This window comes from Chiloscyllium plagiosum, unplaced genomic scaffold (assembly GCF_037043375.1).
Source record: "Chiloscyllium plagiosum isolate Xiang-an unplaced genomic scaffold, Cpla_swu_hap1 HiC_scaffold_3, whole genome shotgun sequence".
Taxonomy (NCBI): domain Eukaryota; kingdom Metazoa; phylum Chordata; class Chondrichthyes; order Orectolobiformes; family Hemiscylliidae; genus Chiloscyllium; species Chiloscyllium plagiosum.
In genome coordinates, this window is record NW_028270141.1 from 72,521,203 (window position 1) to 72,542,809 (window position 21,607).

Consider the following 21,607-nt stretch of genomic DNA (forward strand, 5'->3'; position numbering starts at 1 on the left):
AGAATTGATAGCTTGCTGACTGCAAACTCGGAAAAATAAGAGATGAGAGGAGCTAGACAGTGGTGAGAATGTTGAATTTGCTACAATTTGAGTCAATTAAAATTAGGTTTATTTTCATATGTACTCACATGAGTAGAGTCATTAAGATATACTGCACAGAACAGACCATTTGGTCTAACTCGCCCATGCTGACCAGATATCCTCTATAATTTTAGTCCCATTTGCTAGCATTTGACCGATATCCCTCTGAAGCCCTCTTATTCATATACCCATGCAGCTGCGTTTTAAATGTTGTAGTTGTACCAGCCTCCTCCTCTTCATCTGACAGCTCATTCCATCCATGCACTGCCCTCTATGTGAAAAGGTTGTTCCTTAGGTCCCTTTTTCCCCTCTCATCTTAACCCATGCCTTCTAGTTTTGGACTCTCTCACTCCAGGGGAAAGACCTTGCCTATTTACCCTATCCATGCTCCTCATGATTTTATAGACCTCTGAGGTCACCCATCAGCCTCCGTTAGCCCAAGTTTATTCAGCCTGTCCCTTGCTCAAGCTCTCCAACCTCAGCCACATCGTTCTAAACCTTTCCTGAACTCTTTCGAGTTTCACAATATCCTTCCTATAGGAGGGAGGCCAGAATTGCCCGCACTAATCCAAAAGTGGCCAAACTAATGTCCTGTACACGCGCAACATAACCTCCCAACTCCTGAAGAAGGGCTTATGCCCGAAACGTCGATTCTCCTTCTCCTTTGATGCTGCCTGACCTGCTGCGCTTTTCCAGCAACACATTTTTAATCTCCGATATTCAGTGCACTGATCAGTAAAGGCAAGAATACCAAATGCCGCCTTCACTACCTATCTACCTGCGACTCCACTTTCAAGACAGAGGGTGGTGGTGGAGGGGTTAGTTTTCAGACTGGAGGCCTGTGACCAGCAGTGTGCCACAAGAATCGCTATTGGATCCAATGCTTTTTGTCATTTATGCAAATGATTTGGATATGAAAATAGGAGGTATGGTTAGTAAGTTTTCAGATGACTAAAATTGGAGGTGTGATAGCGAAGAATGTTACCTCATAGTGCACTGTGATCTTAATCACATGGGCCAGTGGGCTATGGAGTGGAAGATGGAATTTAATTTAGATTAATATGAGGTGCAGCATTTTGGTATGGCAAATCAGGACAGGACTTATAAAGTAGATGGTAAGGTCTTGGGGAGTGTTGCTGAACAAAGAGACCTTGGAGTGCAGTGAATAGTTTACAAAGTCACCACTTATGATGCCTTGTTAGGTACAAAGCTACCTAGGTACAGGTGTTTACAAATAAATTAGAAAAGTAAGTAGATAAAAAATCCAGAATTACGTCTTTTGAAGCAGAGAAGACCGAGCAGATGAATCTGTGCTGGGTTTCACCTGAGCCTCCTGAGGTCAGAAGTCCAGCTGGCTTCACCTCAAGGCCAGGTCTATCATTGACTTCACTTGAGGCCAGGAATCTATGTAACCTGGACAAAAAAAATGATTTTCATTTTAATTTTCCACCCAACTGCACAGCAGTGATGATCTGGGTATGATTCATCTAAATTGAGGTTGACCAAGCTTACAAAGGAAAATGAAGTTAAGAGTCAAACTGATAGACTTAGATGGCATGAGACTAACCAACAGTAAAATGGGATTTGCTAGGTGGCTGTTTGTTGACCAAATGAGACATGTCAGGCCAAATGACCACCTTCCATATTCCATGTTCTGAGAGGAAGCTGGAGTGGGGTGTAAATAGGAGAATGGACCAGTTGAACCAACTTGCTGCTTTCGGAGTTTTTTTTTTAGATTACATTACAGTGTGGAAACAGGCCCTTGGGCCCAACAAGTCCACACCGACCCGCCGAAGCGCAACCCACCCATAGCCCTACATTTACTCCTTACCTAACACTACGGGCAATTTAACATGGCCAATTCACCTGACCTGCACATCTTTGGACCTGGAGGAAACCCACGCAGACACAGGGAGAACGTGCAAACTCCACACAGTCAGTTGCCTGAGGCGGCAATTGAACCTGGGTCTCCGGCGCTGTGAGGCAGCAGTGCGAACCACCGTGCCGCCCCGTTGTGGTTTCAGTGTTATTCTGTAGCTTTTGCTTCCTCTTACTCTGAGCTGTAAAATAAATAATGGAAGGAAAGATTTATGAGAGAGGAGATTTGGGAATTTAAAGGTAAAGGACAGGGAAAAAATTGCAGTTTGGGAATGAACAAAAGCTGCTGTTAGTTATCCTTTGTTTCCTATGATGTGGAGGTGCCGGTGTTGGACTGGGGGGACGAAGTTAACAATCTCCCAACACCAGGTTATATCCAACAGATTTATTTGGAAGCATAGCTTTTTGGAGCACTGCTCCTTCATCAGGTGGTTGTGGAACAGGATCATAATGCACAGAATTTATAGCAAAAGATTACAGTGTCATGCAGCTGAAATGATATGTCCTGTTCCACAGCGTGCTGGCAAAGGAGCAGCGCTCCAAAAGCTAGTCCTTTCAAAGAAACCTGTTGAACTATAACCTGGTGTTGTGTGAATTTTAACTTTAATTCCTATCACTGAGGCAAGTTTGATCCATTTGCCATGTTCCCCTGTATCTCATGGACTTTACGCTTTCTGACCAGTCCACTATTTGGGACCTTGTAAGATGCCTTATTAAAATCCATGTGGACACCGTCCACTATGCCACCCTACTAATTCTCCTTGTTAATTACTGAAAAGAAATTAAGTTATGAAGACATGGCCTTCCCTTAATAAAAAATAAATGAACATCCCTGATCAATCTGTGACTCTCAAAATGGCAGTTTAATATTGATTCAAGTAATTTGCCCATCACTAGTCCTATGATTATATTGCTGACGCACACTCTTTGTGAATAATGACAATGTTTGCAGACTGCTAAACTACTTGGTGAGTGAGTTAATAAAGATAATCTAAAACACAATAACACACATTTTCAAGGATAGACTCCCCTTATGGTAGAGTTTCAGTGATTGAGTAAAAGCAAAATACTGCTGATGCTTTCGCTTTTTAGTGAGCAGAAGAAAATGCTGGAGAAACTCAGCAGGTCTGGCACGTGTGGAGGAAGAAACCGAGTTCACCTTTCGAGTTCATGTTTCAAGTCCACGATGATGATTCTTTGGAGCTCTTCTACTCTGAACAAGCATCATATTGAACTCTGAAAATTAACTCTGGCTACAGGTGCTGTCAACCTGCTGAGTTTCTCCAGTATTTTCTTTGCTGGCTTAAGAGATTGTGAGTGGTCAGTGCAGTGTGGGCAATAACATGGAAGTCATCTGCAAACTATAGATCTCGTATGGCTGTGATGGGAAGTATAGACATTACGTGGAAGGAACTGAGAGAGATGAGGATTTGGACATAGACACCAGCACTTCAGAGAGAGAGAGAGACACACAGAGACACAAAGCGAGACACACACACACACACACACACACACACACACACAGGAGTTATGTGAATAAAATAGCATGAGAGGAGAGATAAGTATGGCATTGATATTACAGGCAATATCAGTTTATTTGTTGAGAAGCTGCTTTTAGTCAATACGTTTCAACGTCTGAGATTTTGGAGAAAAATAAATTTCCAAACTAGAGCAGGGAGAAAGATTGATGAAAGAGGGAGCTAATTTGTGAGTAAGGATGTTGAATTTCTACTTGCTGCTATGCTCCAGATTTTTGTTAATAGTACAAGAATAAAGTTCAAATAAATTCAGGGAACTCCAGTTACAGTAAATAAGATATAAAAATTTGTATTAATGATGTGGCAGGGCAGATCGGCCAAGTGAATGAGGTGCATCCTAAGATATTAAGGAAAGTGAGAGTGGAAGCGGCAGAAGTGCTGGCATTCTTTCAGCATTCCCTGGATTTGGGGATGGTTTCAGAGGACAAGAGAATTGCAAACATTGCAAAAAAGTAGGCTTAAAAGAAAAGGTTATAAAGATATGCTCAGTGATTACTGACCATAATTTTAACTTCGGTGATGGAAAATCATCCAGAAATAGTTAATTGGAATAGAATTGATTGTCACATAGCAAAATATGGGTTGATTCAGAAGACTCAGGAGGATCTTTGAAGGGACAGTTGCGTCCAACTTGCTGGAGTTTTTTTGAAGGAGTAAGGTTTTGTTGAGGGCAAGCTGTTACTGTTAGACTGAGATTTGTGAAGACAGTGATAAATCATGGAATATCAGGGACAAAAACAATATAGATACAAAATTAAGTAATATGAAATGGAGAGCAATAGCTAATGGGTGGTTCTGAGCTGGACAATTTTTTTTTAAGTGGAGATATTGGTATTGGTATCCTTGATTTTTCTGATAAACATAAATTATATGGAATTTGTTTTGCAGGGGATAGTTTCCAAGTTTGTGGTGGCATCAAATTTGGAGAAGTTGTAAGCTATGAGGAGGACGGTGTAGAACTTAAAACATACATTATCCTGTTGTTGAAATGGGCTGATAAAATTCAATGTTGAGAAGTGTGAGGCGATGCACTTTGGTGCAAAGATGATGGATGGACAGTATAAAATCCAAGGTAGTGAGATCCGGGTATACATGTACAGAAGGAATAAGTGGCAGGGAAGGTAGCGAGATATGTTAATAAAGCATACAATATTCTGGACTGCAAGATGAAGGAGGTTATGCTGAACCTCTATCAGACCCTGGTTAGACTTTGTCTAGTATTGAATATAGTTCTGGGCCCCTGCTGTACAGGAAAGATGTGCATGTATTGGAGAAAGTGGGATAAAAGTTTGAGAATGATTCCAGGGATAAGACATCTCAGATAACTGAAGAAAAATGGGAGAAGTTGAGACTGTTTATTTTTAAGAGGAGAAAGAGATTTGATAGAATTTTTAAACATCATGAAGCCTGTACAGAATTGATAGGGAGAAACGTCCCATTCATTAACAAGGATTTGAAAATCAAAGGGCACAGTTTTACAGTATTTTGGTAAATAAACATGCAAGGTGAAAAAGACAGTTTCATGCCGCAGGTGGTTTGGTTTGAAATGCATTACGTGAAAGTCTGGTGGAAGCAGATTCAGTTGGGGGAATCGAGGGAATTTGACGATTATTTAATTGGAACTGCATGCAGAGTTAATGCATAAGGATGGAATTTAGTACCAAGTTAAAATGCCCAAAGATTCGATGCAGATAAGATGAGCTGAACAGCCCCTTGCTGCAACATAGAAATTTTGTGATTCTTGAAGCTGTGATTAGAATGATATTTAACACTGGCACGAGAGGACAGTTGACCTTTTGAGGTGAATAACCATTATCAGGAACACTTTAAATAGTGCATGGGCTACCAGGCATGCCTGATTGACACTGGTCTGGATTTTGAAGGTGAACATTTCAGCTCTCTCAGTTGAGAGTTGTATTCATTTCATCTTGAAGCACTTGCTGATTGTAATGAATCTTCTTGGCCATCCACATCTTTGGAGCTCAGTCCACAGATTCACTTTGTCACATATATTTGGTCATATCAATGAATACAGTAGGAGTTAAGGGACAAATAAACATTGCCACATTGCTAATGGTCTGGAGTCACATGTAGGCCAGGCCAGGTAAGGATAACAGATTTCCTTTCTGAAAGGACACATGTGCATGAACTAGATGGGTATTATGATAGTTTGGTGGTTGCCATGAGGCTAGAATATTAAGTGCTGATTTTTTTAAAAAAAAATGAATTTCTTTATTTTTCACGGTGGAATTCAAACAAGTTCTCAGAATACAGTTAAAAATCACACAACACCAGGTTATAATCCAACAGGTTTAGTTGGAAGCACTAGCTTTTAAAAAACAATGTTCTGGGATTTACATATGAAAGAACTGAAACCACAACATGGTCATTCTAAAAGATGAGATACTTAACAAACAATCCAGGTCTTTTTCAATGTATAATTACACTGTTATATTTTGCTATAAATTCTGTGTCTTATGATCTTATACTCCATGACCACCTGATGAAGAAGCAGCGCTCTGAAAGCTAGTGCTTCCAAATAGACCTGGTGTTGTGATTTTTAACCTGTACACCCCAGTCCAACACTGGCACCACCAAATCACAGAATATAGGCCTTCTGTTTTGGATTACTGTTCCAGTTGCATTACCACTTCACCTCTGCCTCCCCTTTAATGAAGAAAGGTACTCTATATGTCATCTTAACTATCTTATCAGCCTGTACTGCTAACATCAGGGATCTGTTGACATTCACTTCAAGGTTTGTCAAATTTTCTGTATCTCGTTAATTGTGTATTCCTTTGTCGAGTTTGACCTCCCCAGATACATCACCTCACATTGAGCTCCAGTTGCTACTTATCAGTTTACCAGATGTCTTGTTGATATCTTTCTGCAATCTAGAGCTATTTTCCTCAAGATCAACCATGCAGCCATTTTATTGTGTCATCTGCAAACTTCTTGATAAGGGCCTTCGCATATGCAGGTCGTTCTGGTATAATGCGCATTTCATAAATGCAAATGAGTTATAATGCAATTAATAAATTGTGAACACTGTTTGTTAACGCAAACTGTCTGCTGAATGGATATAGTGATCTTCGACTGTGATTTCCCATGGCAGTTTTTCATAGTGCAATTTTCTATAGCATGATGTTGCAGAGGAATGCAACTGTCATGTTATACCAGAACACACTGTATATTGTATTCATTAATATATCCCACAGAAAGCATGGTCCTAATACCAAGAGCACAAAGGGGCGCCACTGAAAGCAACCTTCCAGTTGCAGTTGTTCACTGCCACTTGGCCAATGCTTTATCAAGCTTGCTATATTTCCCTGGACCCTTGATGTTTTCCAATCAAACAGATGTGTGGGACCTTGTCACAAGGCTTGTTAGCTTCCACATAACCATATCAACTGTCCTACCCTGTAAATTCACTTTGTTAATTCATCATTTAATCAAGTTCATTCTTCCCTTAACAAATTCATACTGACTATACTTGATAAATCTGTGACTTTCTAACTGATGGATTACCCCATATCTCCAAATTGGTTCCAATGATTTGCCTACTTCTGAGGGCAGACTGCCTACCCTATAGTTGGTTAGTCATATCTAATTCCCCTTTTAAAGGAATTTAACAATCCTCTAATCCTTCAATATTATGCATATTTCCAGTGAGAATTGAAAAATAATGGAGAGACTTTGTACTATTTATCACACAGCTTCTTTCAAGAGCTTGTGGTGTATTTCATGCTGTCCTTGTAATTTGTCCACTTTAAAGGATACTAATCTCATTAATTTTCTTCTCCTCCTTATGTTTAAGGTATCCAATATCTCCTGGCCCTTATTAGTTATGATCTGTGTCTTTCCCTCTTTGCTCTGTCAAACAATACATATTCATTAAGAACTATATCAACATCTTCAACATCTGTACATAAGGTGCCTTTTTGGTATTTTAGGAGCTCTACTGTTTCCTTTAGTTATCCTCTTGTCCTAACAAAGAGAAATTGCAAGTTTGCTTTGATTTTGTGTGCTAATATTCCCCTTGCCATCTGTTATCCAAATTTTTCTAATGATTTCACCCCTTCTATATTCCTCTTTATTTTTGTAGTGTGGATAACAGTTTGTAATAAGATTAAATATTTCTTGAGTTAATTCTTGTATAGTGAATTTAAAAGCTTTGTGGCATAATTAGCTAGAATAAAATACTCAGTGATGAGTCATCTGAAGTGGTTTGTGAATATGGCATTTGTCAGTATACTTTAATTAAAAATATCAAAATTGCAGACATTAATTCATAACTATTTGCTTCAAACTGATAATGATACATTACTTGGTGCTGTTTTAGGAATAATGCTACAAAATGTGTGTATCTGGTTTAGAAATTAATGCAAATTTATTTTGGCTTATTTACAGCTCTCTCCAAACAGATGCAATACATGACTGATATGTAATCTGGAATTAATATTCATAAATCTATTAAAGATTTTGGAAATAGGCTATTATAAGAAAATAAACTAATATCAGTGTTCAAAAAAGCTGTTCCCTTTGTCAAAGCTTTTGACATAACGTATTGTACCAACATGTGAATGAGTTTAACCATATCTGTTGGTATTTGTGGTTCAGCCTAGACCTTATAACTAAAAAAAAAGCTCTGTCACAATACTCCCTTTGATTTGCAATGATCAATCTATGGTGTTTGTGCAATTCAAGTGGATAAATTGCAAAACTAGTGACAAAGATTCAGAACATGTATGAGGTTGGACAACCATTGGATTTTTATTGATGCCAGGCGAGGTGGGTGCTGACAGGAATATTGTGAAGTGAAAACAAGCAGCTAAATTGTTCTGTTTGAACTTTGTGGCTTGTGTAACTTAGGTGGAATTCTGAGAAATTTAAATCTATATGGCTAAAGTGCGGCTATAAATAGTAAAGGTTGGCATCTGCATTGTGTTGAATCTTTGAAAGTTGTGATGAATTTGTATAATTAATACATTGACTTCGGTTGACTGTACCAAAAACACGTGTTTTTTTAAATATTGATTTTCAAGAACAATTGCTTGTTTGGCTGATGATAAATTGAAGTTGAATAGTAATGAATTTTGTTTCTTACCTTTATAGAACCACCTATGCCAATTGCACCACCTCAGTTACTTGGTGTTGGTCCGACATATTTGCTGATCCAACTCAATGCAAATTCAATTATTGGCGATGGTCCGATTATTCTGAAAGAAGTGGAGTATGGTATGACCAGTGGATCTTGGACAGAAATCCATGCTGTAAATGCAGCAACCTACAAGCTGTGGCATTTGGATCCAGATACGGAGTATGAAATCAGAGTTTTGCTGACCAGGCCGGGTGAAGGAGGAACAGGGTTACCCGGCCCCCCACTCATTACCAGAACAAAGTGTGCAGGTTAGTCCAATTCAGCTTCAAACCATAGTATTAAATGTGTAGTTTTGTTATTGCAAAATTGACAGCAGCATGAAATATAGGCTTCACAAATTTGAACGTGAGGTGAATGTGTGTATTGTTGACATTATATTTAGAATACATCTGCTGATAAGTTGATAATCCTGCATCAGTGTTAATGCCAGTGCAGAACTGTGATATAATTAGTAAAACTATCGAAGTCATGAATTTCTCAATAATAGAAGCATTAATGACTGGTAATAAATCAAAATATTGGAAAAGTTGAGTCAACAAACATTTATATCAATATCTTAAAGGTTTCTATGGAAAAAGTCAAGTACAAAATAATTTATACATTTAATGTCTTTAAATGATTAGATGATGTGTAATCCTAGCCATTTCCAGAAAGTAGAATTCTGTCCCCTCCGCATGGTATTGCTTTGCTAATATACTATCCATGAATTTACAACTTTTCGCATTTAATATCTCTCTCTCATCAAATTGGAGCACTGTGTTTTGTAGCATTTTACTTTTCTATGTAGATCTATTTTTCTGACTGGCAAATAAAACAAAGGGTTTTACAGGCAGACAAGAAGAGGCCAAAATCAGATCAACCATGATCTAGACTTATAATTGGGTTTCTTGTCACATGTATTCACCTGATTGCAGTGAAAAGTTTATAAAGTTGCCAGTAACTGTGACATCAAAGGAACAAAGGTACCTTGGAAGAGATTCCTATGAAAGAATCAGAAAAATCAAAAAATAAAAAGTCCAACATTACAGACCTTCATGCAATAGAATCCCGACAGTATGGAAGCAGGCCATTTGGCCCATCGAGTCCAAACCGACCACTGAAGAGCATTGTGCCCAGAGCTCCACTCCCATGCCCTATCTCCTGCATTTCCCATGGCTAACCCACCTAGCACTGTGGGCAATTTAGTATGGTCAAACTTTGGACTGGGGGAGGAATGTGGAGCACCGACACAGACAATTGCCCAAGGCTGGAATTCAACATGGGTCCTTGGTGTTGTGAAATAGCAGTGCTAACCACTGAGCCATCTTGCCATCTTAGGTACAAAAAGTATCTAGGTACAAAAGCTTAGGAATTATTTGGAAGAATAAAAGGTTCAGAATTACAGTCCTTCCAAGCAGAGGGGACAGAGCAGACAATCCTGCACTGGGACTTGCCTTGAGACTCCACCAGGCCTTGCTTCCAGTCCTTCATCTTGATGGCTTCACCATGAGGCTCTGGAGGCCGGGAGTCCACCTTGGCTTTGCCTGGAGGCCGGGAGTCCGCCCTGGCTTTGCCTGGAGGCCGGGGGTCCACCCTGGCTTTGCCTGGAGGCCCTCAAATGTCAGAGTAGGCTTAAGGGCCTGAATGACCTATTCCTCCCAATTCATATGTTTATATGCTCTCTGCTGATTTTGTGTTTACCCAGTGTTGTAGTGGTAAGGCCATAAGAATTTGGAATGGAAGAAAGCTATTTGGCCCCTTGGGCCCGCTCTGCTGTTCGATAGAATCGTGGCTGATCCGACATTCCACATGTCCACTTTCCTGCCTTTGAACTAAACTAAAGTTTAAAATGTTCACATTTTTTATTTGATTTGTTTTCCAATTTTCTCTCCTCAACAAGAGGTGATACCTTGGCCTGTGTCTCTTAATAATTTAAACACAACCTTAAGTGCTATGCTTGGGATTTATTTTTGAAATAACTACAAAAAATTGAGTTGTTCAATTCCAATAAAAAGCCAGTTGTAATCCAGGTAGAATTACTTTACATCTAGCATTCAATTATTCCTACTCCACATGGAGTATACTTGTAATTTTTTTTGGTAAAGCACCTTAATTGTAAACATTAGTTCTTGAACAAAATGCCAAATTGAGCATTTTTGTGTTTTACTGCTACTTTTGCTCTGAATTCCTGAACTTTTGTTCACCCACTCGTCGTCCAAACCATATTATTAACCAGAATTGTCAGGATTGGAGAATTGTTTTGCTACAATTCAGAGAGGGCGCATAACTTAAGAAATTTAATGCATATATGTTGTTATGATTGTGGTAAAATTTGGTTTGCCAATTCTTTGACTTCCATTATTGGACTTCAATCGCTGAGTCCTTCATTGACTATGAAATGATTTCGAAAAAGGAAAGTCAGTGACTTAAAAGGTTGTAGCAGTCAGCTATTTAGAGGTTGAGCTGAGTTTTAAAAAAATTAATAAGAAAGAGCCAGTCTGCGCTCAAATTAATGTAATTATCACAACACATTGAAACAGGAAATCTGTGTCTCCTGGTTGACTTTCATGTTCATGGATAGGTTTCACTTAATAAACTGTTCACAAGTTTATTCAGCTTGGAAACCCAATGAAGCCAGGCATGGAAATGCTCAGGGGTTCTGGGTATTTCTAGCAACTGATTTGGTAGATCAGAGAGAAAAAAAATGGATTTGTAACTGCCGAAACGGAAGATTCCCATTTTCTCTTGACCTCAAAAGACAATGGCCAGTGACAAAGCAAACTGAAGAAGCATCCGTTCAGTGACAACTCAAAACATCTATAATTTGTGCTACCTGTTGAGGTGCATCACCATCGTTCCCTCTAAACAGCATGGTTGCACTATCCATTGGAGAGTCTGTGCTTCATACGAGTGCAGATGCTTGACTCGTGGTTTAGGGACCTTAGGGGCTTGTCTCGCAAATGAAAGGATTAGACTGGGAAAAAGAAATTGTTCCTTTACAAGTTGTTTTAATATCAATACAAGATGTTTGTATCTGATACAAATGCTTTCTTGATCAGGACATGGTCACTGACAAAATAGAGTTAAAGGGATTGTCCTGGAAAGAATTAGTCATACAGTCACAGATGTACAGCATGGAACAAACCCTTTGGTCCAACTCATCCATGCCGATCAGATATCCCACCCAGCACTTGCTCATATCCCTCCAAACCCTTCCTGTTCCTATACCCATCCAGATGCCTTTTAAATGACGCAGTGGTATAAAAACGATACCGAGACACCTACAGAGGCTGAATTCTGTATGAATCGCAGAACAACAAATTGCAAAATGGATGACAAAATATCTAGAGGTGTAAATTGAGTGAACTGAAACAGATAAAATCAGAACAGCTATGATTCAAACTGGAATTCCAGCACAAAACAGAGAAAGAGATTCCCTAGAACAAAGACAAGGGGGAGAGAGAGGGAGGATGATATTAGAATGAGAGAAGGGGAAGGAATGAGAATGTGGGAGAGAGAGAAGCAAGAACAAGTATTGGGGGGGTGGGAGATGGAAAGAAGAGAGAGAAGTTTGGGAAGGAGAAAGAGAGTGTAAGTTGAGACAACTTCAGTGTGAAAGGAGAATTCCATTTGATGAGACAATCGCACCTGACTCTCAAACATAAGGGCTGAAATATTCACATTTATTCATTTAAAACTAACTCCAAGAAAGGCATTGACAACTTTTTCACTTTTATTTTGAAATGGTCGTTGACACAGCAATTGATGTGGTCAGCCCAACAGTGAATATTGCTGTTGCAGATCTAGCAGGAAGCTCTCAAAGTTTACTCCCTTTTGTCTGAGGAGAGTGCACCTGACCATGAGGCAGAAGAAAGGGCTACTTGAAGTATGAACTAGTCAAATTATGTCAAAAATTCAACATTCCTGGAATTTGAATGGCTTTAACAACTCCCAAGACGACTGGGGACAGGCACTCAAAAGTATGGCCATATGTCTTTGTGAAGTAACGCTCCTTGAGTTCAAAACTGAAATAATGTTATCTAATATTGACTGGAGTCGTGGAACAGTGGGTAACAGGCCCCAGTTGGCTTTTCTGGCTGATGGCCAAGATTTGGCACACAGACCCATAAACCCAATTAGCTTTACATCTAGAAAGTAAAACAGTATCAGGGAGTGATAAAGGTGAGGCAAATACCACCAGACAAGTTGTAGAAAAGAATATTCAAGTAGAGAAAATAGGGCTATCCATAATTGTCAAAGAAGGTATCTCAATGGAATACAGGTGGAAACTCCCCACAAGTGTTGCCACTGTGGGAACCCAAGGCACACAAAGCAGAATTGTTGGTTCTGGCATCCTCTCGAAACACAAGTTGTTGAATTCAAGGTGTTCAATATCTGCTCAGGTATAACTGTTGATTAGGATAGCTATCATGAGTTTATGTCCAAAGCAACAATGACTACTGGATTGTTTTATGCATCCAAGCAGAAAATCGAGCTTTCTCCAAGTCAGTGGATGCTTACAGAGCTTTCTGTCTGAGAAAGTGAAAAAATTTCCATCTTGAAGCAAGTTAAATTCCAACGCTCTGATAAAAGGGCTCATGAGAAACAGTATGACGATGCTACTGGTTAACTCAGAAAGCAGACATGTTATAGGCCTTGTAACAGTGGGTGTAGTTCCAAGCTTGCTAATGGCAGCAATAGGACATTTACTGGAAAGACATTGGCCTGAAACAGAAAACAGCTGTCTGGTTTAATTAGAAATGCTGGGGAAAACCAGCAGCCAGCAGCTGAAAGATCAAGAACTGAGAAAGTTGCAGAAGTCCTAAAACAGGTATTTAGAACATAAGTGGGTCCAGAAAGGTCGCTTCAATGAAATGAACAGGAAGCAGTTGAGAGGCTAAGACCCAAGAAAGTATTGAAGGGCTTTTGCCCGAAACGACGATTTTCCTGCTCCTTGGATGCTGCCTGACCATGGTGTGCTTTTCCAGCACCACTCTAATCCAGGCCCAAGAAAGCATCGAAAGCCCAGCAGGGGGCAGTAGAACCCATGAGGTTTGAAGTAACTCAAGATGGGTGACCAGAATTAAAAAGGTTAAAATCCAGCCTGCGGTTGTCAGGAAGGGTTAGGGCAGAACACATGGAGTTCAAAGGGCCAGATTTGTCCAGTAAATAAAACAAAACATAAATAAACCAAGAGAAGGTGACAAAAGATGACAGGGAAGACCCAGAGATACAGTTGATAGACACCATTATGGTCAGTTTACAGGGGAACCAGTGGATTTTTCAGGTCAGGTAAATGTGAAGATGAAGCCTCACTTAATGGAGGAGGCCCAGGAGGGTACAGCAGAAGCCTGAACGTCCATCTGAGGGCATTTGTGTTCAAAGAAAAGTGGGAGTGATCAGGGGAAGACCCACTCTGCCCCACAGCAGATGACACTGATGGGGACCACCAGGATACTAGTGAGCTAAAACCTGGGTAGACCACTGATCAAAGAAACAGAACAAGTTTTTAAACCTCAACCAATCTATTTGAATTGGTGTAAAATTCAGTGAGACCAAAGTGCAGGATGCAAGTTCAGAAACCTGATGAGAGGCAAGCAAGCAACTACCACCAAATAACCTCTGTGAAAGAAAATAAGTAAAAATGGCTGAATCTAGTATGTTGATTATGAAACTTGGGCTGTTGAAAATCAGACATGTGTTCCCAAAAAGGGGTTTTGAGCCCACGTTCGGATGAAGAGAGTGAATACGGAATGTGTGCGCTTGTTGTCTGTTTTTGTAACGTTACTTCGCACATCTCTTGTAGCAGAATGCTCCCTCCAAAGCAGACAGGAGAAATATTGTTCATGTACTTTTAGGGTGGGGAAGTATTATGATAGTGATAAAATATGAGCCATCAGTGATTCAACTGATCATTTGCTTTCAATACCTCGGGTTTTCACAGGTTGAAACGGTTTTAGAAAAGGATCACACCAAATAGCTGCAGTCCTCAGTTGGTAACCGGTTGTGCACCTCATGAAACCTCCCCTGGTAAACATGTCCCAGTCTGAGCTGAACTTAATCTCATTGTCAAAACACGTTAAAACTTGCTTATCTTCTGTTTGATTTGCACTTTAATGGATAACTTTTACATGCTGGGTGAGAAAAACAGTGTTTAAAAGGAATGGAGCTGACTCACTCACCCCCTCCCAACATGGTTGTAACAATTTATCTACTACTTCAAGGTGATCTCCCTCTGATTTTACACCAGCAATCTTGTTTTGAACTTTGCTATTGATTAGTTTATTCATTCCATTAATATTTCCTGCATTTTAAAGCACAATGCTGTTTTGTTTAAAACCGTGAGATTTTGAGAGTCGCTGAACTCTGTAGAGTTTTCTGTTCAGCAGAGTTTGAGTTTTATATCAGTTAACACTTCATGCTAGCCTATATAATACCCTTCTTGATAAGCAATTTGTTATGATTTTAAAATTCACATTCAGTGCCATGGTATTTCCCAGTAATGCAATCATATAACACCTAGTTTTGCACTCTCCCTTTTTGCATAATTTTGAAGTTTGAAGTCCCAAGTTGGTATAAATTTTTTACACAAATGATTAATTTCCTGAAAGATGACCTTGATTACAGGAATGCGAATAGTGAGGATGAGTAAGGGCTAGTCTGTTCACTGTACCTATCCCTTGGGTGCAGTAATTTTTCCAGCCTAGCACATTATTACATTTTCTACAGGTTCAAGGTCTGCTTCTTAACTGCCCTGCTTTGCAGGCTATTCCTGCCATTTATCAGTATTCAACTGAATAAATTATTTCTGATGCTATCTGATTTAAAGTAACTCCTCATTTTTATGCTTACGGTCTCTAATCCTGCTTCCTTCAGGCAATATATTTCTGGATTTCTCTTGTCTTTGGAAAGGTCCGGTCAATCCATACTGGATGTGCTATAGTTTTCATACACTAACGGCTGCCTGCTTACTCTAAGGAGAGCTAAACCATAAACAGCCTCAATGGTCTGTTTGATTCCATGTTGATCCTCAGTACTCTGTATGCAGTTAGTATTCTGTTAAGTATCAACATTTATTTATTCCAGGATCAGCCTTATTTTCTTCTACAGCTGCTAAGTTAACTATATTTTGTGGCTTTCTGACTTAACTTTTATGGCTTTTCTCTCAGTCCACCAACTTCTACCTTACCTAGATTGCAACTTGCTCAAGACTCCACCCAAATCCTCTTTCATGTCATACTTTCTTTATCCATTGTCCTACCTTTATTGGGTTCCTGTTTTTCAGTACCTGTGCTTTTTCAGTATCCTGTCACATTTCACTTGTCTCCCCATATGTTTGTCATATAGTAACCATACCAAGGTTACCATTAGCATTCAGACCAAGAAAAATAATCTCACTTATATCTTGTCTTCCATCACCCATTTACATTATCCAGTGAAAACAGAATAGTAAGGCTTGTATCCAGTTCAGATATGCCACTAGGCTTTGTTGAAACTCAGTGGATGATTTAAATAGAGAACTGCACTCTTAAATTTCTGAGTTTCTCTCTGAAAATCGGGAGAGTTATTTTTCCTGTAGAAAGGATTTTGGGTAATCCAAGATGGAGGGTAAAAAAAAAATTCTAGCTCTTAACAGGCTGCACCTTTTTTGAGGCATTTCAAATGTTGGAGGTGATTTCTTCGAATTCCAGAAGCAGCAATTATTGTGTTATATGCTGTTGCAATTGTTTTGGAACTTTGAAAAGAAATGTCAAAACAACAGCACTTTTAAAAGGGAGACCGAAAGACAAAGGCAGCAAGCACCTTGTCTGGAAGGGAGAGAGAGAAAGAAACCCACACTGCAAACTGACACTGCAGTGAATCTGACAAAGTGAAATTCACAACTGATCTTGGAGGAACCTGTTTGGGAGAGGTCACAGTACAAACAGATGAGTAAATAGTTTTAAGTACAGCATTGCTGTAAGTCTACAATAGTGAGTAGAGTAGGTTCTTTCGAACAGTTGAAGATCTAAATTGGAGGAAGGCTAATTTTGACAGTATTAGGCAAGAACTAAGCTGACTGGGGGCAGATGCTCACAGGTAAAGGGACAGCTGGAAAGTGGGAAGCTTTCAGAAATTAGATAGTGAGAATCCAGAGACAGTATATTCCTGTTGGGGTGAAAGGAAGGGCTGGTAGGTATAGGGAATGCTGGATAATGAGAAATTGAGAGTTTGGTTAAGAACAAGAAGGAAGCATATGTAAGGTATAGACAGGATAGATTGAGTGAACCCGTAGAAGAGTATTAAGGCAGTGGGAGTATACTTAAGAGGGAAATCAGGAGAACAAAAACGGGACATGAGGTAGCTTTGACACATAGAGTTAAGGAGAATCCAAAGGGATTTTACAAATACATTAAGAACAAAAGGGAAACTAGGGAGAGAATAGGGCCCCTCAGAGATCAACAAGGCAGTCTTTGTGTGGAGTCGCAGGAGATGGGGGAGATACTAAATGAGTATTTTGCATCAGTGTTTACTGTGGAGAAGGACATGGAAGATGGATGTACTTTCAGAGGGGTGGCAGTGAAGGCAGTGCAATGTTCCTCTTGCAACATGTTTGAGGGAGGGATGCCGTGGACGTCCCTGCTGATTACACTTGCAGGAAGTGCACCCATCTCCAGCTCCTCCAAGACCGTGTTAGGGAACTGGAGCTGGAGTTGGATGAACTTAGGATCATTCGGGAGGCAGAGGGGGTCATAGATCGGATCTTTAGGGAAGTAGTAACTCCAAAGATGGCAGATAGATGGGTGACAGTGAGGGGGATTGGGAGGAAGCAGCCAGTGCAGGGACCCCCTGCGGCCGTTCCCCTCAAGAACAAGTATACCGTTTTGGATACTTGTGTGGGGGACGACTTACCAGGGGCAAGTAACGGGGCTCAGGCCTCTGGTACGGAGCCTGTCCCCGTTACTCAGAAGGGAAGGGTGGAGAAGAGCAGAGCAATAGTAATTGGGGACTCGATAGTTCGGGGCACAGATAGGAGGTTTTGTGGGAACGAGAGAGACTCACGTTTGGTATGTTGCCTCCCAGGTGCAAGGGTACGTGATGTCTCTGATCGTGTTTTCCGGGTCCTTAAGGGGGAGGGGGAGCAGCCCGAAGTCGTGGTCCACATTGGCACCAATGACATCGGTAGGAGGAGCGCTGAGGATGTTAGGCAGGCTTTCAGGGAGCTAGGTTGGAAGCTCAGAGTTAGAACGAACAGAGTTGTTGTCTCTGGTTTGTTACCCGTGCCACGTGATAGAGAGTCGAGGAATAGGGAGAGAGAATAGTTAAATGCGTGGCTACAGGGATGGTGCAGGAGGGAGGGATTCCGGTATTTGGATAACTGGGGTTCTTTCTGGGGAAGGTGGGACCTCTATAAACAGGATGGTCTACACCTGAACCTGAGGGGCACCAGTATCCTTGGTGGGAGGTTTGCTAGTGCACTTGGGGGGGGTTTAAACTAACTCTGCAGGGGCATGGGAACCCAGACTGTAGCTTTAGGGTGCAGGACCTGGAATGTAGGGAGGTTAGGAACATGGCATCAATTTCAAAGGAGGGTACCTGTAAACAGGAAAGTGGTTTGAAGTGTGTATACTTCAATGCAAGAAGTATACGAAATAAGGTAGGTGAACTTGCAGCGTGGGTTGGTACCTGGGACTTCGATGTTGTGGCTATTACAGAGACATGGGTAGAACAGGGACAGGATTGGCTGTTGCAGGTTCCAGGGTTTAAATGTTTTAGTAGGGTCAGAGGTGGGGGTAAAAGAGGGGGAGGTGTGGCATTGCTTGTCAAAGATAGTATTACAGCTGTGGAAAGGACGATGGATGAAGACTCGCCATCTGAGGTAGTTTGGGCTGAGGTTAGGAATAGGAAAGGTGAGCTTACCCTGTTAGGAGTTTTTTACAGGCCTCCTAATAGTCCTAGAAACGTAGAAGAAAGGATTGCGAGGATGATTCAAGAGAAGAGTGAAAGTAATAGGGTGGTTGTTATGGGGGACTTTAACTTTCTTGATATTAATTGGGAAAGCTATAGCTCAAGTTCGTTAGATGGGTCAGTTTTTGTCCAATGTGTGCAGGAGGGTTTCCTGACACAATATGTAGATAGGCCAACAAGAGGTGAGGCCATAGTGGATTTGGTTCTGGGTAACGAACCAGGCCAGGTGTTAGAATTAGAGATAGGTGAGCACTTTGGGGACAGTGACCACAATTCGGTGACCTTTACTCTAGTGATGGAGAGGGATAAGTGTGCACTACAGGGCAAGAGTTATAGATGGGGGCAGGGAAATTATGATGCTGTGAGGCATGACTTAGGATGTGTGGCCTGGAAAAGTAAGCTTCAAGGCAAGGGTGTAATTGATATGTGGAGCTTGTTCAAGGAGCAACTATTGAATGTCCTTGATAAGTATGTGCCCATCAGGCAGGGAGGAAAGGGTCGTGTGAGGGAGCCGTGGTTTAATAAGGAATTGGAATCCCTTGTTAAATGGAAGAGGGCGGCCTATGTAAAGATGAGGCGTGAAGGTTCAATTGGGGCGATTGAGAGTTATAAGGTAGCCAGGAAGGACCTGAAGAGAGAGCTAAGAGCAGCAAGGAGGGGACATGAAAGGTCCTTAGTTGGTAGGATTAGGGAAAACCCTAAGGCTTTCTATAGGTATGTCAGGAATAAAAGAATGACTAGGGTAGGAATAGGTCCAGTCAAGGATAGTAGTGGGAAGTTGCGTGTGGAGGCTGAAGAGATTGGGGAGACACTGAATGAATACTTTTCGTCAGTATTCAATCAGGAACAGGACATTGTTGTCAATGTGAGTACTGAGTCACAATTAAGTAGAATGGATGGCTTTGAGGTATGTAGAGAAGAGGTGTTGGAAATTCTGGAAAGGATGAAAATAGATAAGTCCCCTGGGCCTGATGGCATTTATCCTAGGATTCTCTGGGAAGCAAGGGAAGAGATTGCAGAGCCATTGGCCTTGATTTTTATGTCCTCGTTGTCTACAGGAGTAGTGCCAGAAGATTGGAGGATAGCAAATGTGGTTCCCTTGTTCAAGAAGGGGAGTAGGGATAACCCTAGTAACTATAGGCCGGTGAGTCTCACTTCTGTTGTGGGCAAAATCTTAGAGAGAATTGTAAGGGATAGGATTTATGAACATCTGGATAGGAATAATGTGATCAAGGATAGTCAGCATGGTTTTGTGAAGGGCAGGTCGTGCTTCACAAACCTTATTGAATTCTTTGAGAAGGTGACTGAGGAGGTGGACGAGGGGAAAGCAGTAGATGTGGTGTATATGGATTTTAGTAAGGCGTTTGATAAAGTTCCCCATGGTAGACTACTGCAAAAAATACGGAGGTATGGCATTGAGGGTGAGTTGGAGGTTTGGATTAGGAGTTGGCTAGCTGGAAGAAGACAGAGGGTAGTAGTTGATGGCAAATGTTCATCTTGGAGTGCCGTCACTAGTGGTGTTCCGCAAGGATCTGTTTTGGGACCATTGCTGTTTGTCATTTTTATAAATGACCTGGAGGAGGGGTTAGAAGGTTGGGTGAGTAAGTTTGCGGATGATACAAAAGTCGGAGGAGTTGTAGACAGTGAGGAAGGATGTGGCAGGTTACAGCGGGATATAGATAAGCTGCAGAACTGGGCAGAAAGGTGGCAAATGGAGTTCAATGTAGCTAAGTGTGAGGTGATTCACTTTGGTAAGTGTAATAAAAAGATGGGGTACTGGGCTAACGGTCGGATACTTGGTAGTGTGGATGAGCAGAGGGATCTTGGTGTCCATGTACACAAATCTTTGAAAGTTGCCACCCAGGTAAATAGTGCGGTGAAGAAGGCATATGGCGTTCTGGCTTTTATTGGTAGAGGAATTGAGTTCCGGAGTACTGAGGTCATGTTGCAGTTGTATAGGACTCTGGTGCGGCCACATCTGGAGTATTGTGTGCAGTTTTGGTCGCCATACTATAGGAAGGATGTGGAGGCACTGGAACGGGTGCAGAGAAAGTTTACCAGGATGTTGCCTGGTATGGTAGGAAGATCGTATGAGGAAAGGCTGAGGCACTTGGGGTTGTTTTCATTAGAGAAAAGAAGGTTTAGGGGTGACTTGATAGAGGTGTATAAGATGATTAGGGGTTTAGATAGGGTCGACAGTGAGAATCTTTTTCCACGTATGGAGTCAGCTATTACAAGGGGGCATAGCTTTAAATTAAGGGGGGGTAGGTATAGGACAGATGTTAGGGGTAGGTTCTTTACTCAGCGAGTCGTGAGTTCATGGAATGCCCTGCCAGTAGCAGTGGTGGACTCTCCCTCATTATGGGCATTTAAGCGGGCATTGGATAGGCATATGGAGGATAGTGGGCTAGTGTAGGTTAGGTGGACTTGGATCGGCGCAACATCGAGGGCCGAAGGGCCTGTACTGCGTTGTATTCTTCTATGTTCTATGATACAGAATATAGGGAAATAGATAGTGACATCTTTGAAAATGTCCATATTACAGAGGAGGAAGTGCTGGCTATCTTGAAACTCATAAAGATGGATAAATCCCCAGGACCTGATCCGGTGTGCCCTAGAATTCTGTGGGAAGCTAGGGAAGTGATTGCTGGGCCCTTGCTGAGATATTTGTATCATCGATAGTCACAGGTTAGGTGCTAGAAGATTGGAGGTTGACTAACGTGATGCCATTATTTAAGAAAGGTGATAAGGACAAGACAAGGAACTATAGACTGGTGAGCCTGATGTCTGTGGTGGGCAAGTTGTTGGAAGGAATCCTGATGGACAGGATTTACACATATTTGGAAAGGCAAGGGATAGTTAACATGGCTTTGTGCGTGCGAAATCACATCTCACAAAGTATATTGAGTCATTTGAAAAAGTAACAAAGAGGATTGATGAGGGCAGAGCGGTGGGCGAGATGTGTTTGGACTTCAGTTAGGCGGTTAACAAGGTTCCCCATGGGTGACTGGTTAGCAAGGTT

General features: G+C 41.1%; 1 protein-coding gene across 10 annotated transcripts in view; it reads left to right on the forward strand.

The window, feature by feature from the left end:
• The window catches only part of ptprk (protein tyrosine phosphatase receptor type K), a 586,179-nt gene that overhangs the window by 274,052 nt on the left and 290,520 nt on the right, over positions 1 to 21,607 (forward strand). For all 10 annotated transcript variants that reach the window (XM_043683662.2, XM_043683679.2, XM_043683684.2 and 7 more), the window contains one exon: positions 8,613 to 8,906. In XM_043683662.2, the coding sequence (XP_043539597.1) occupies positions 8,613 to 8,906 (294 nt within the window). The remainder of the gene's footprint in view (positions 1 to 8,612; positions 8,907 to 21,607) is intronic.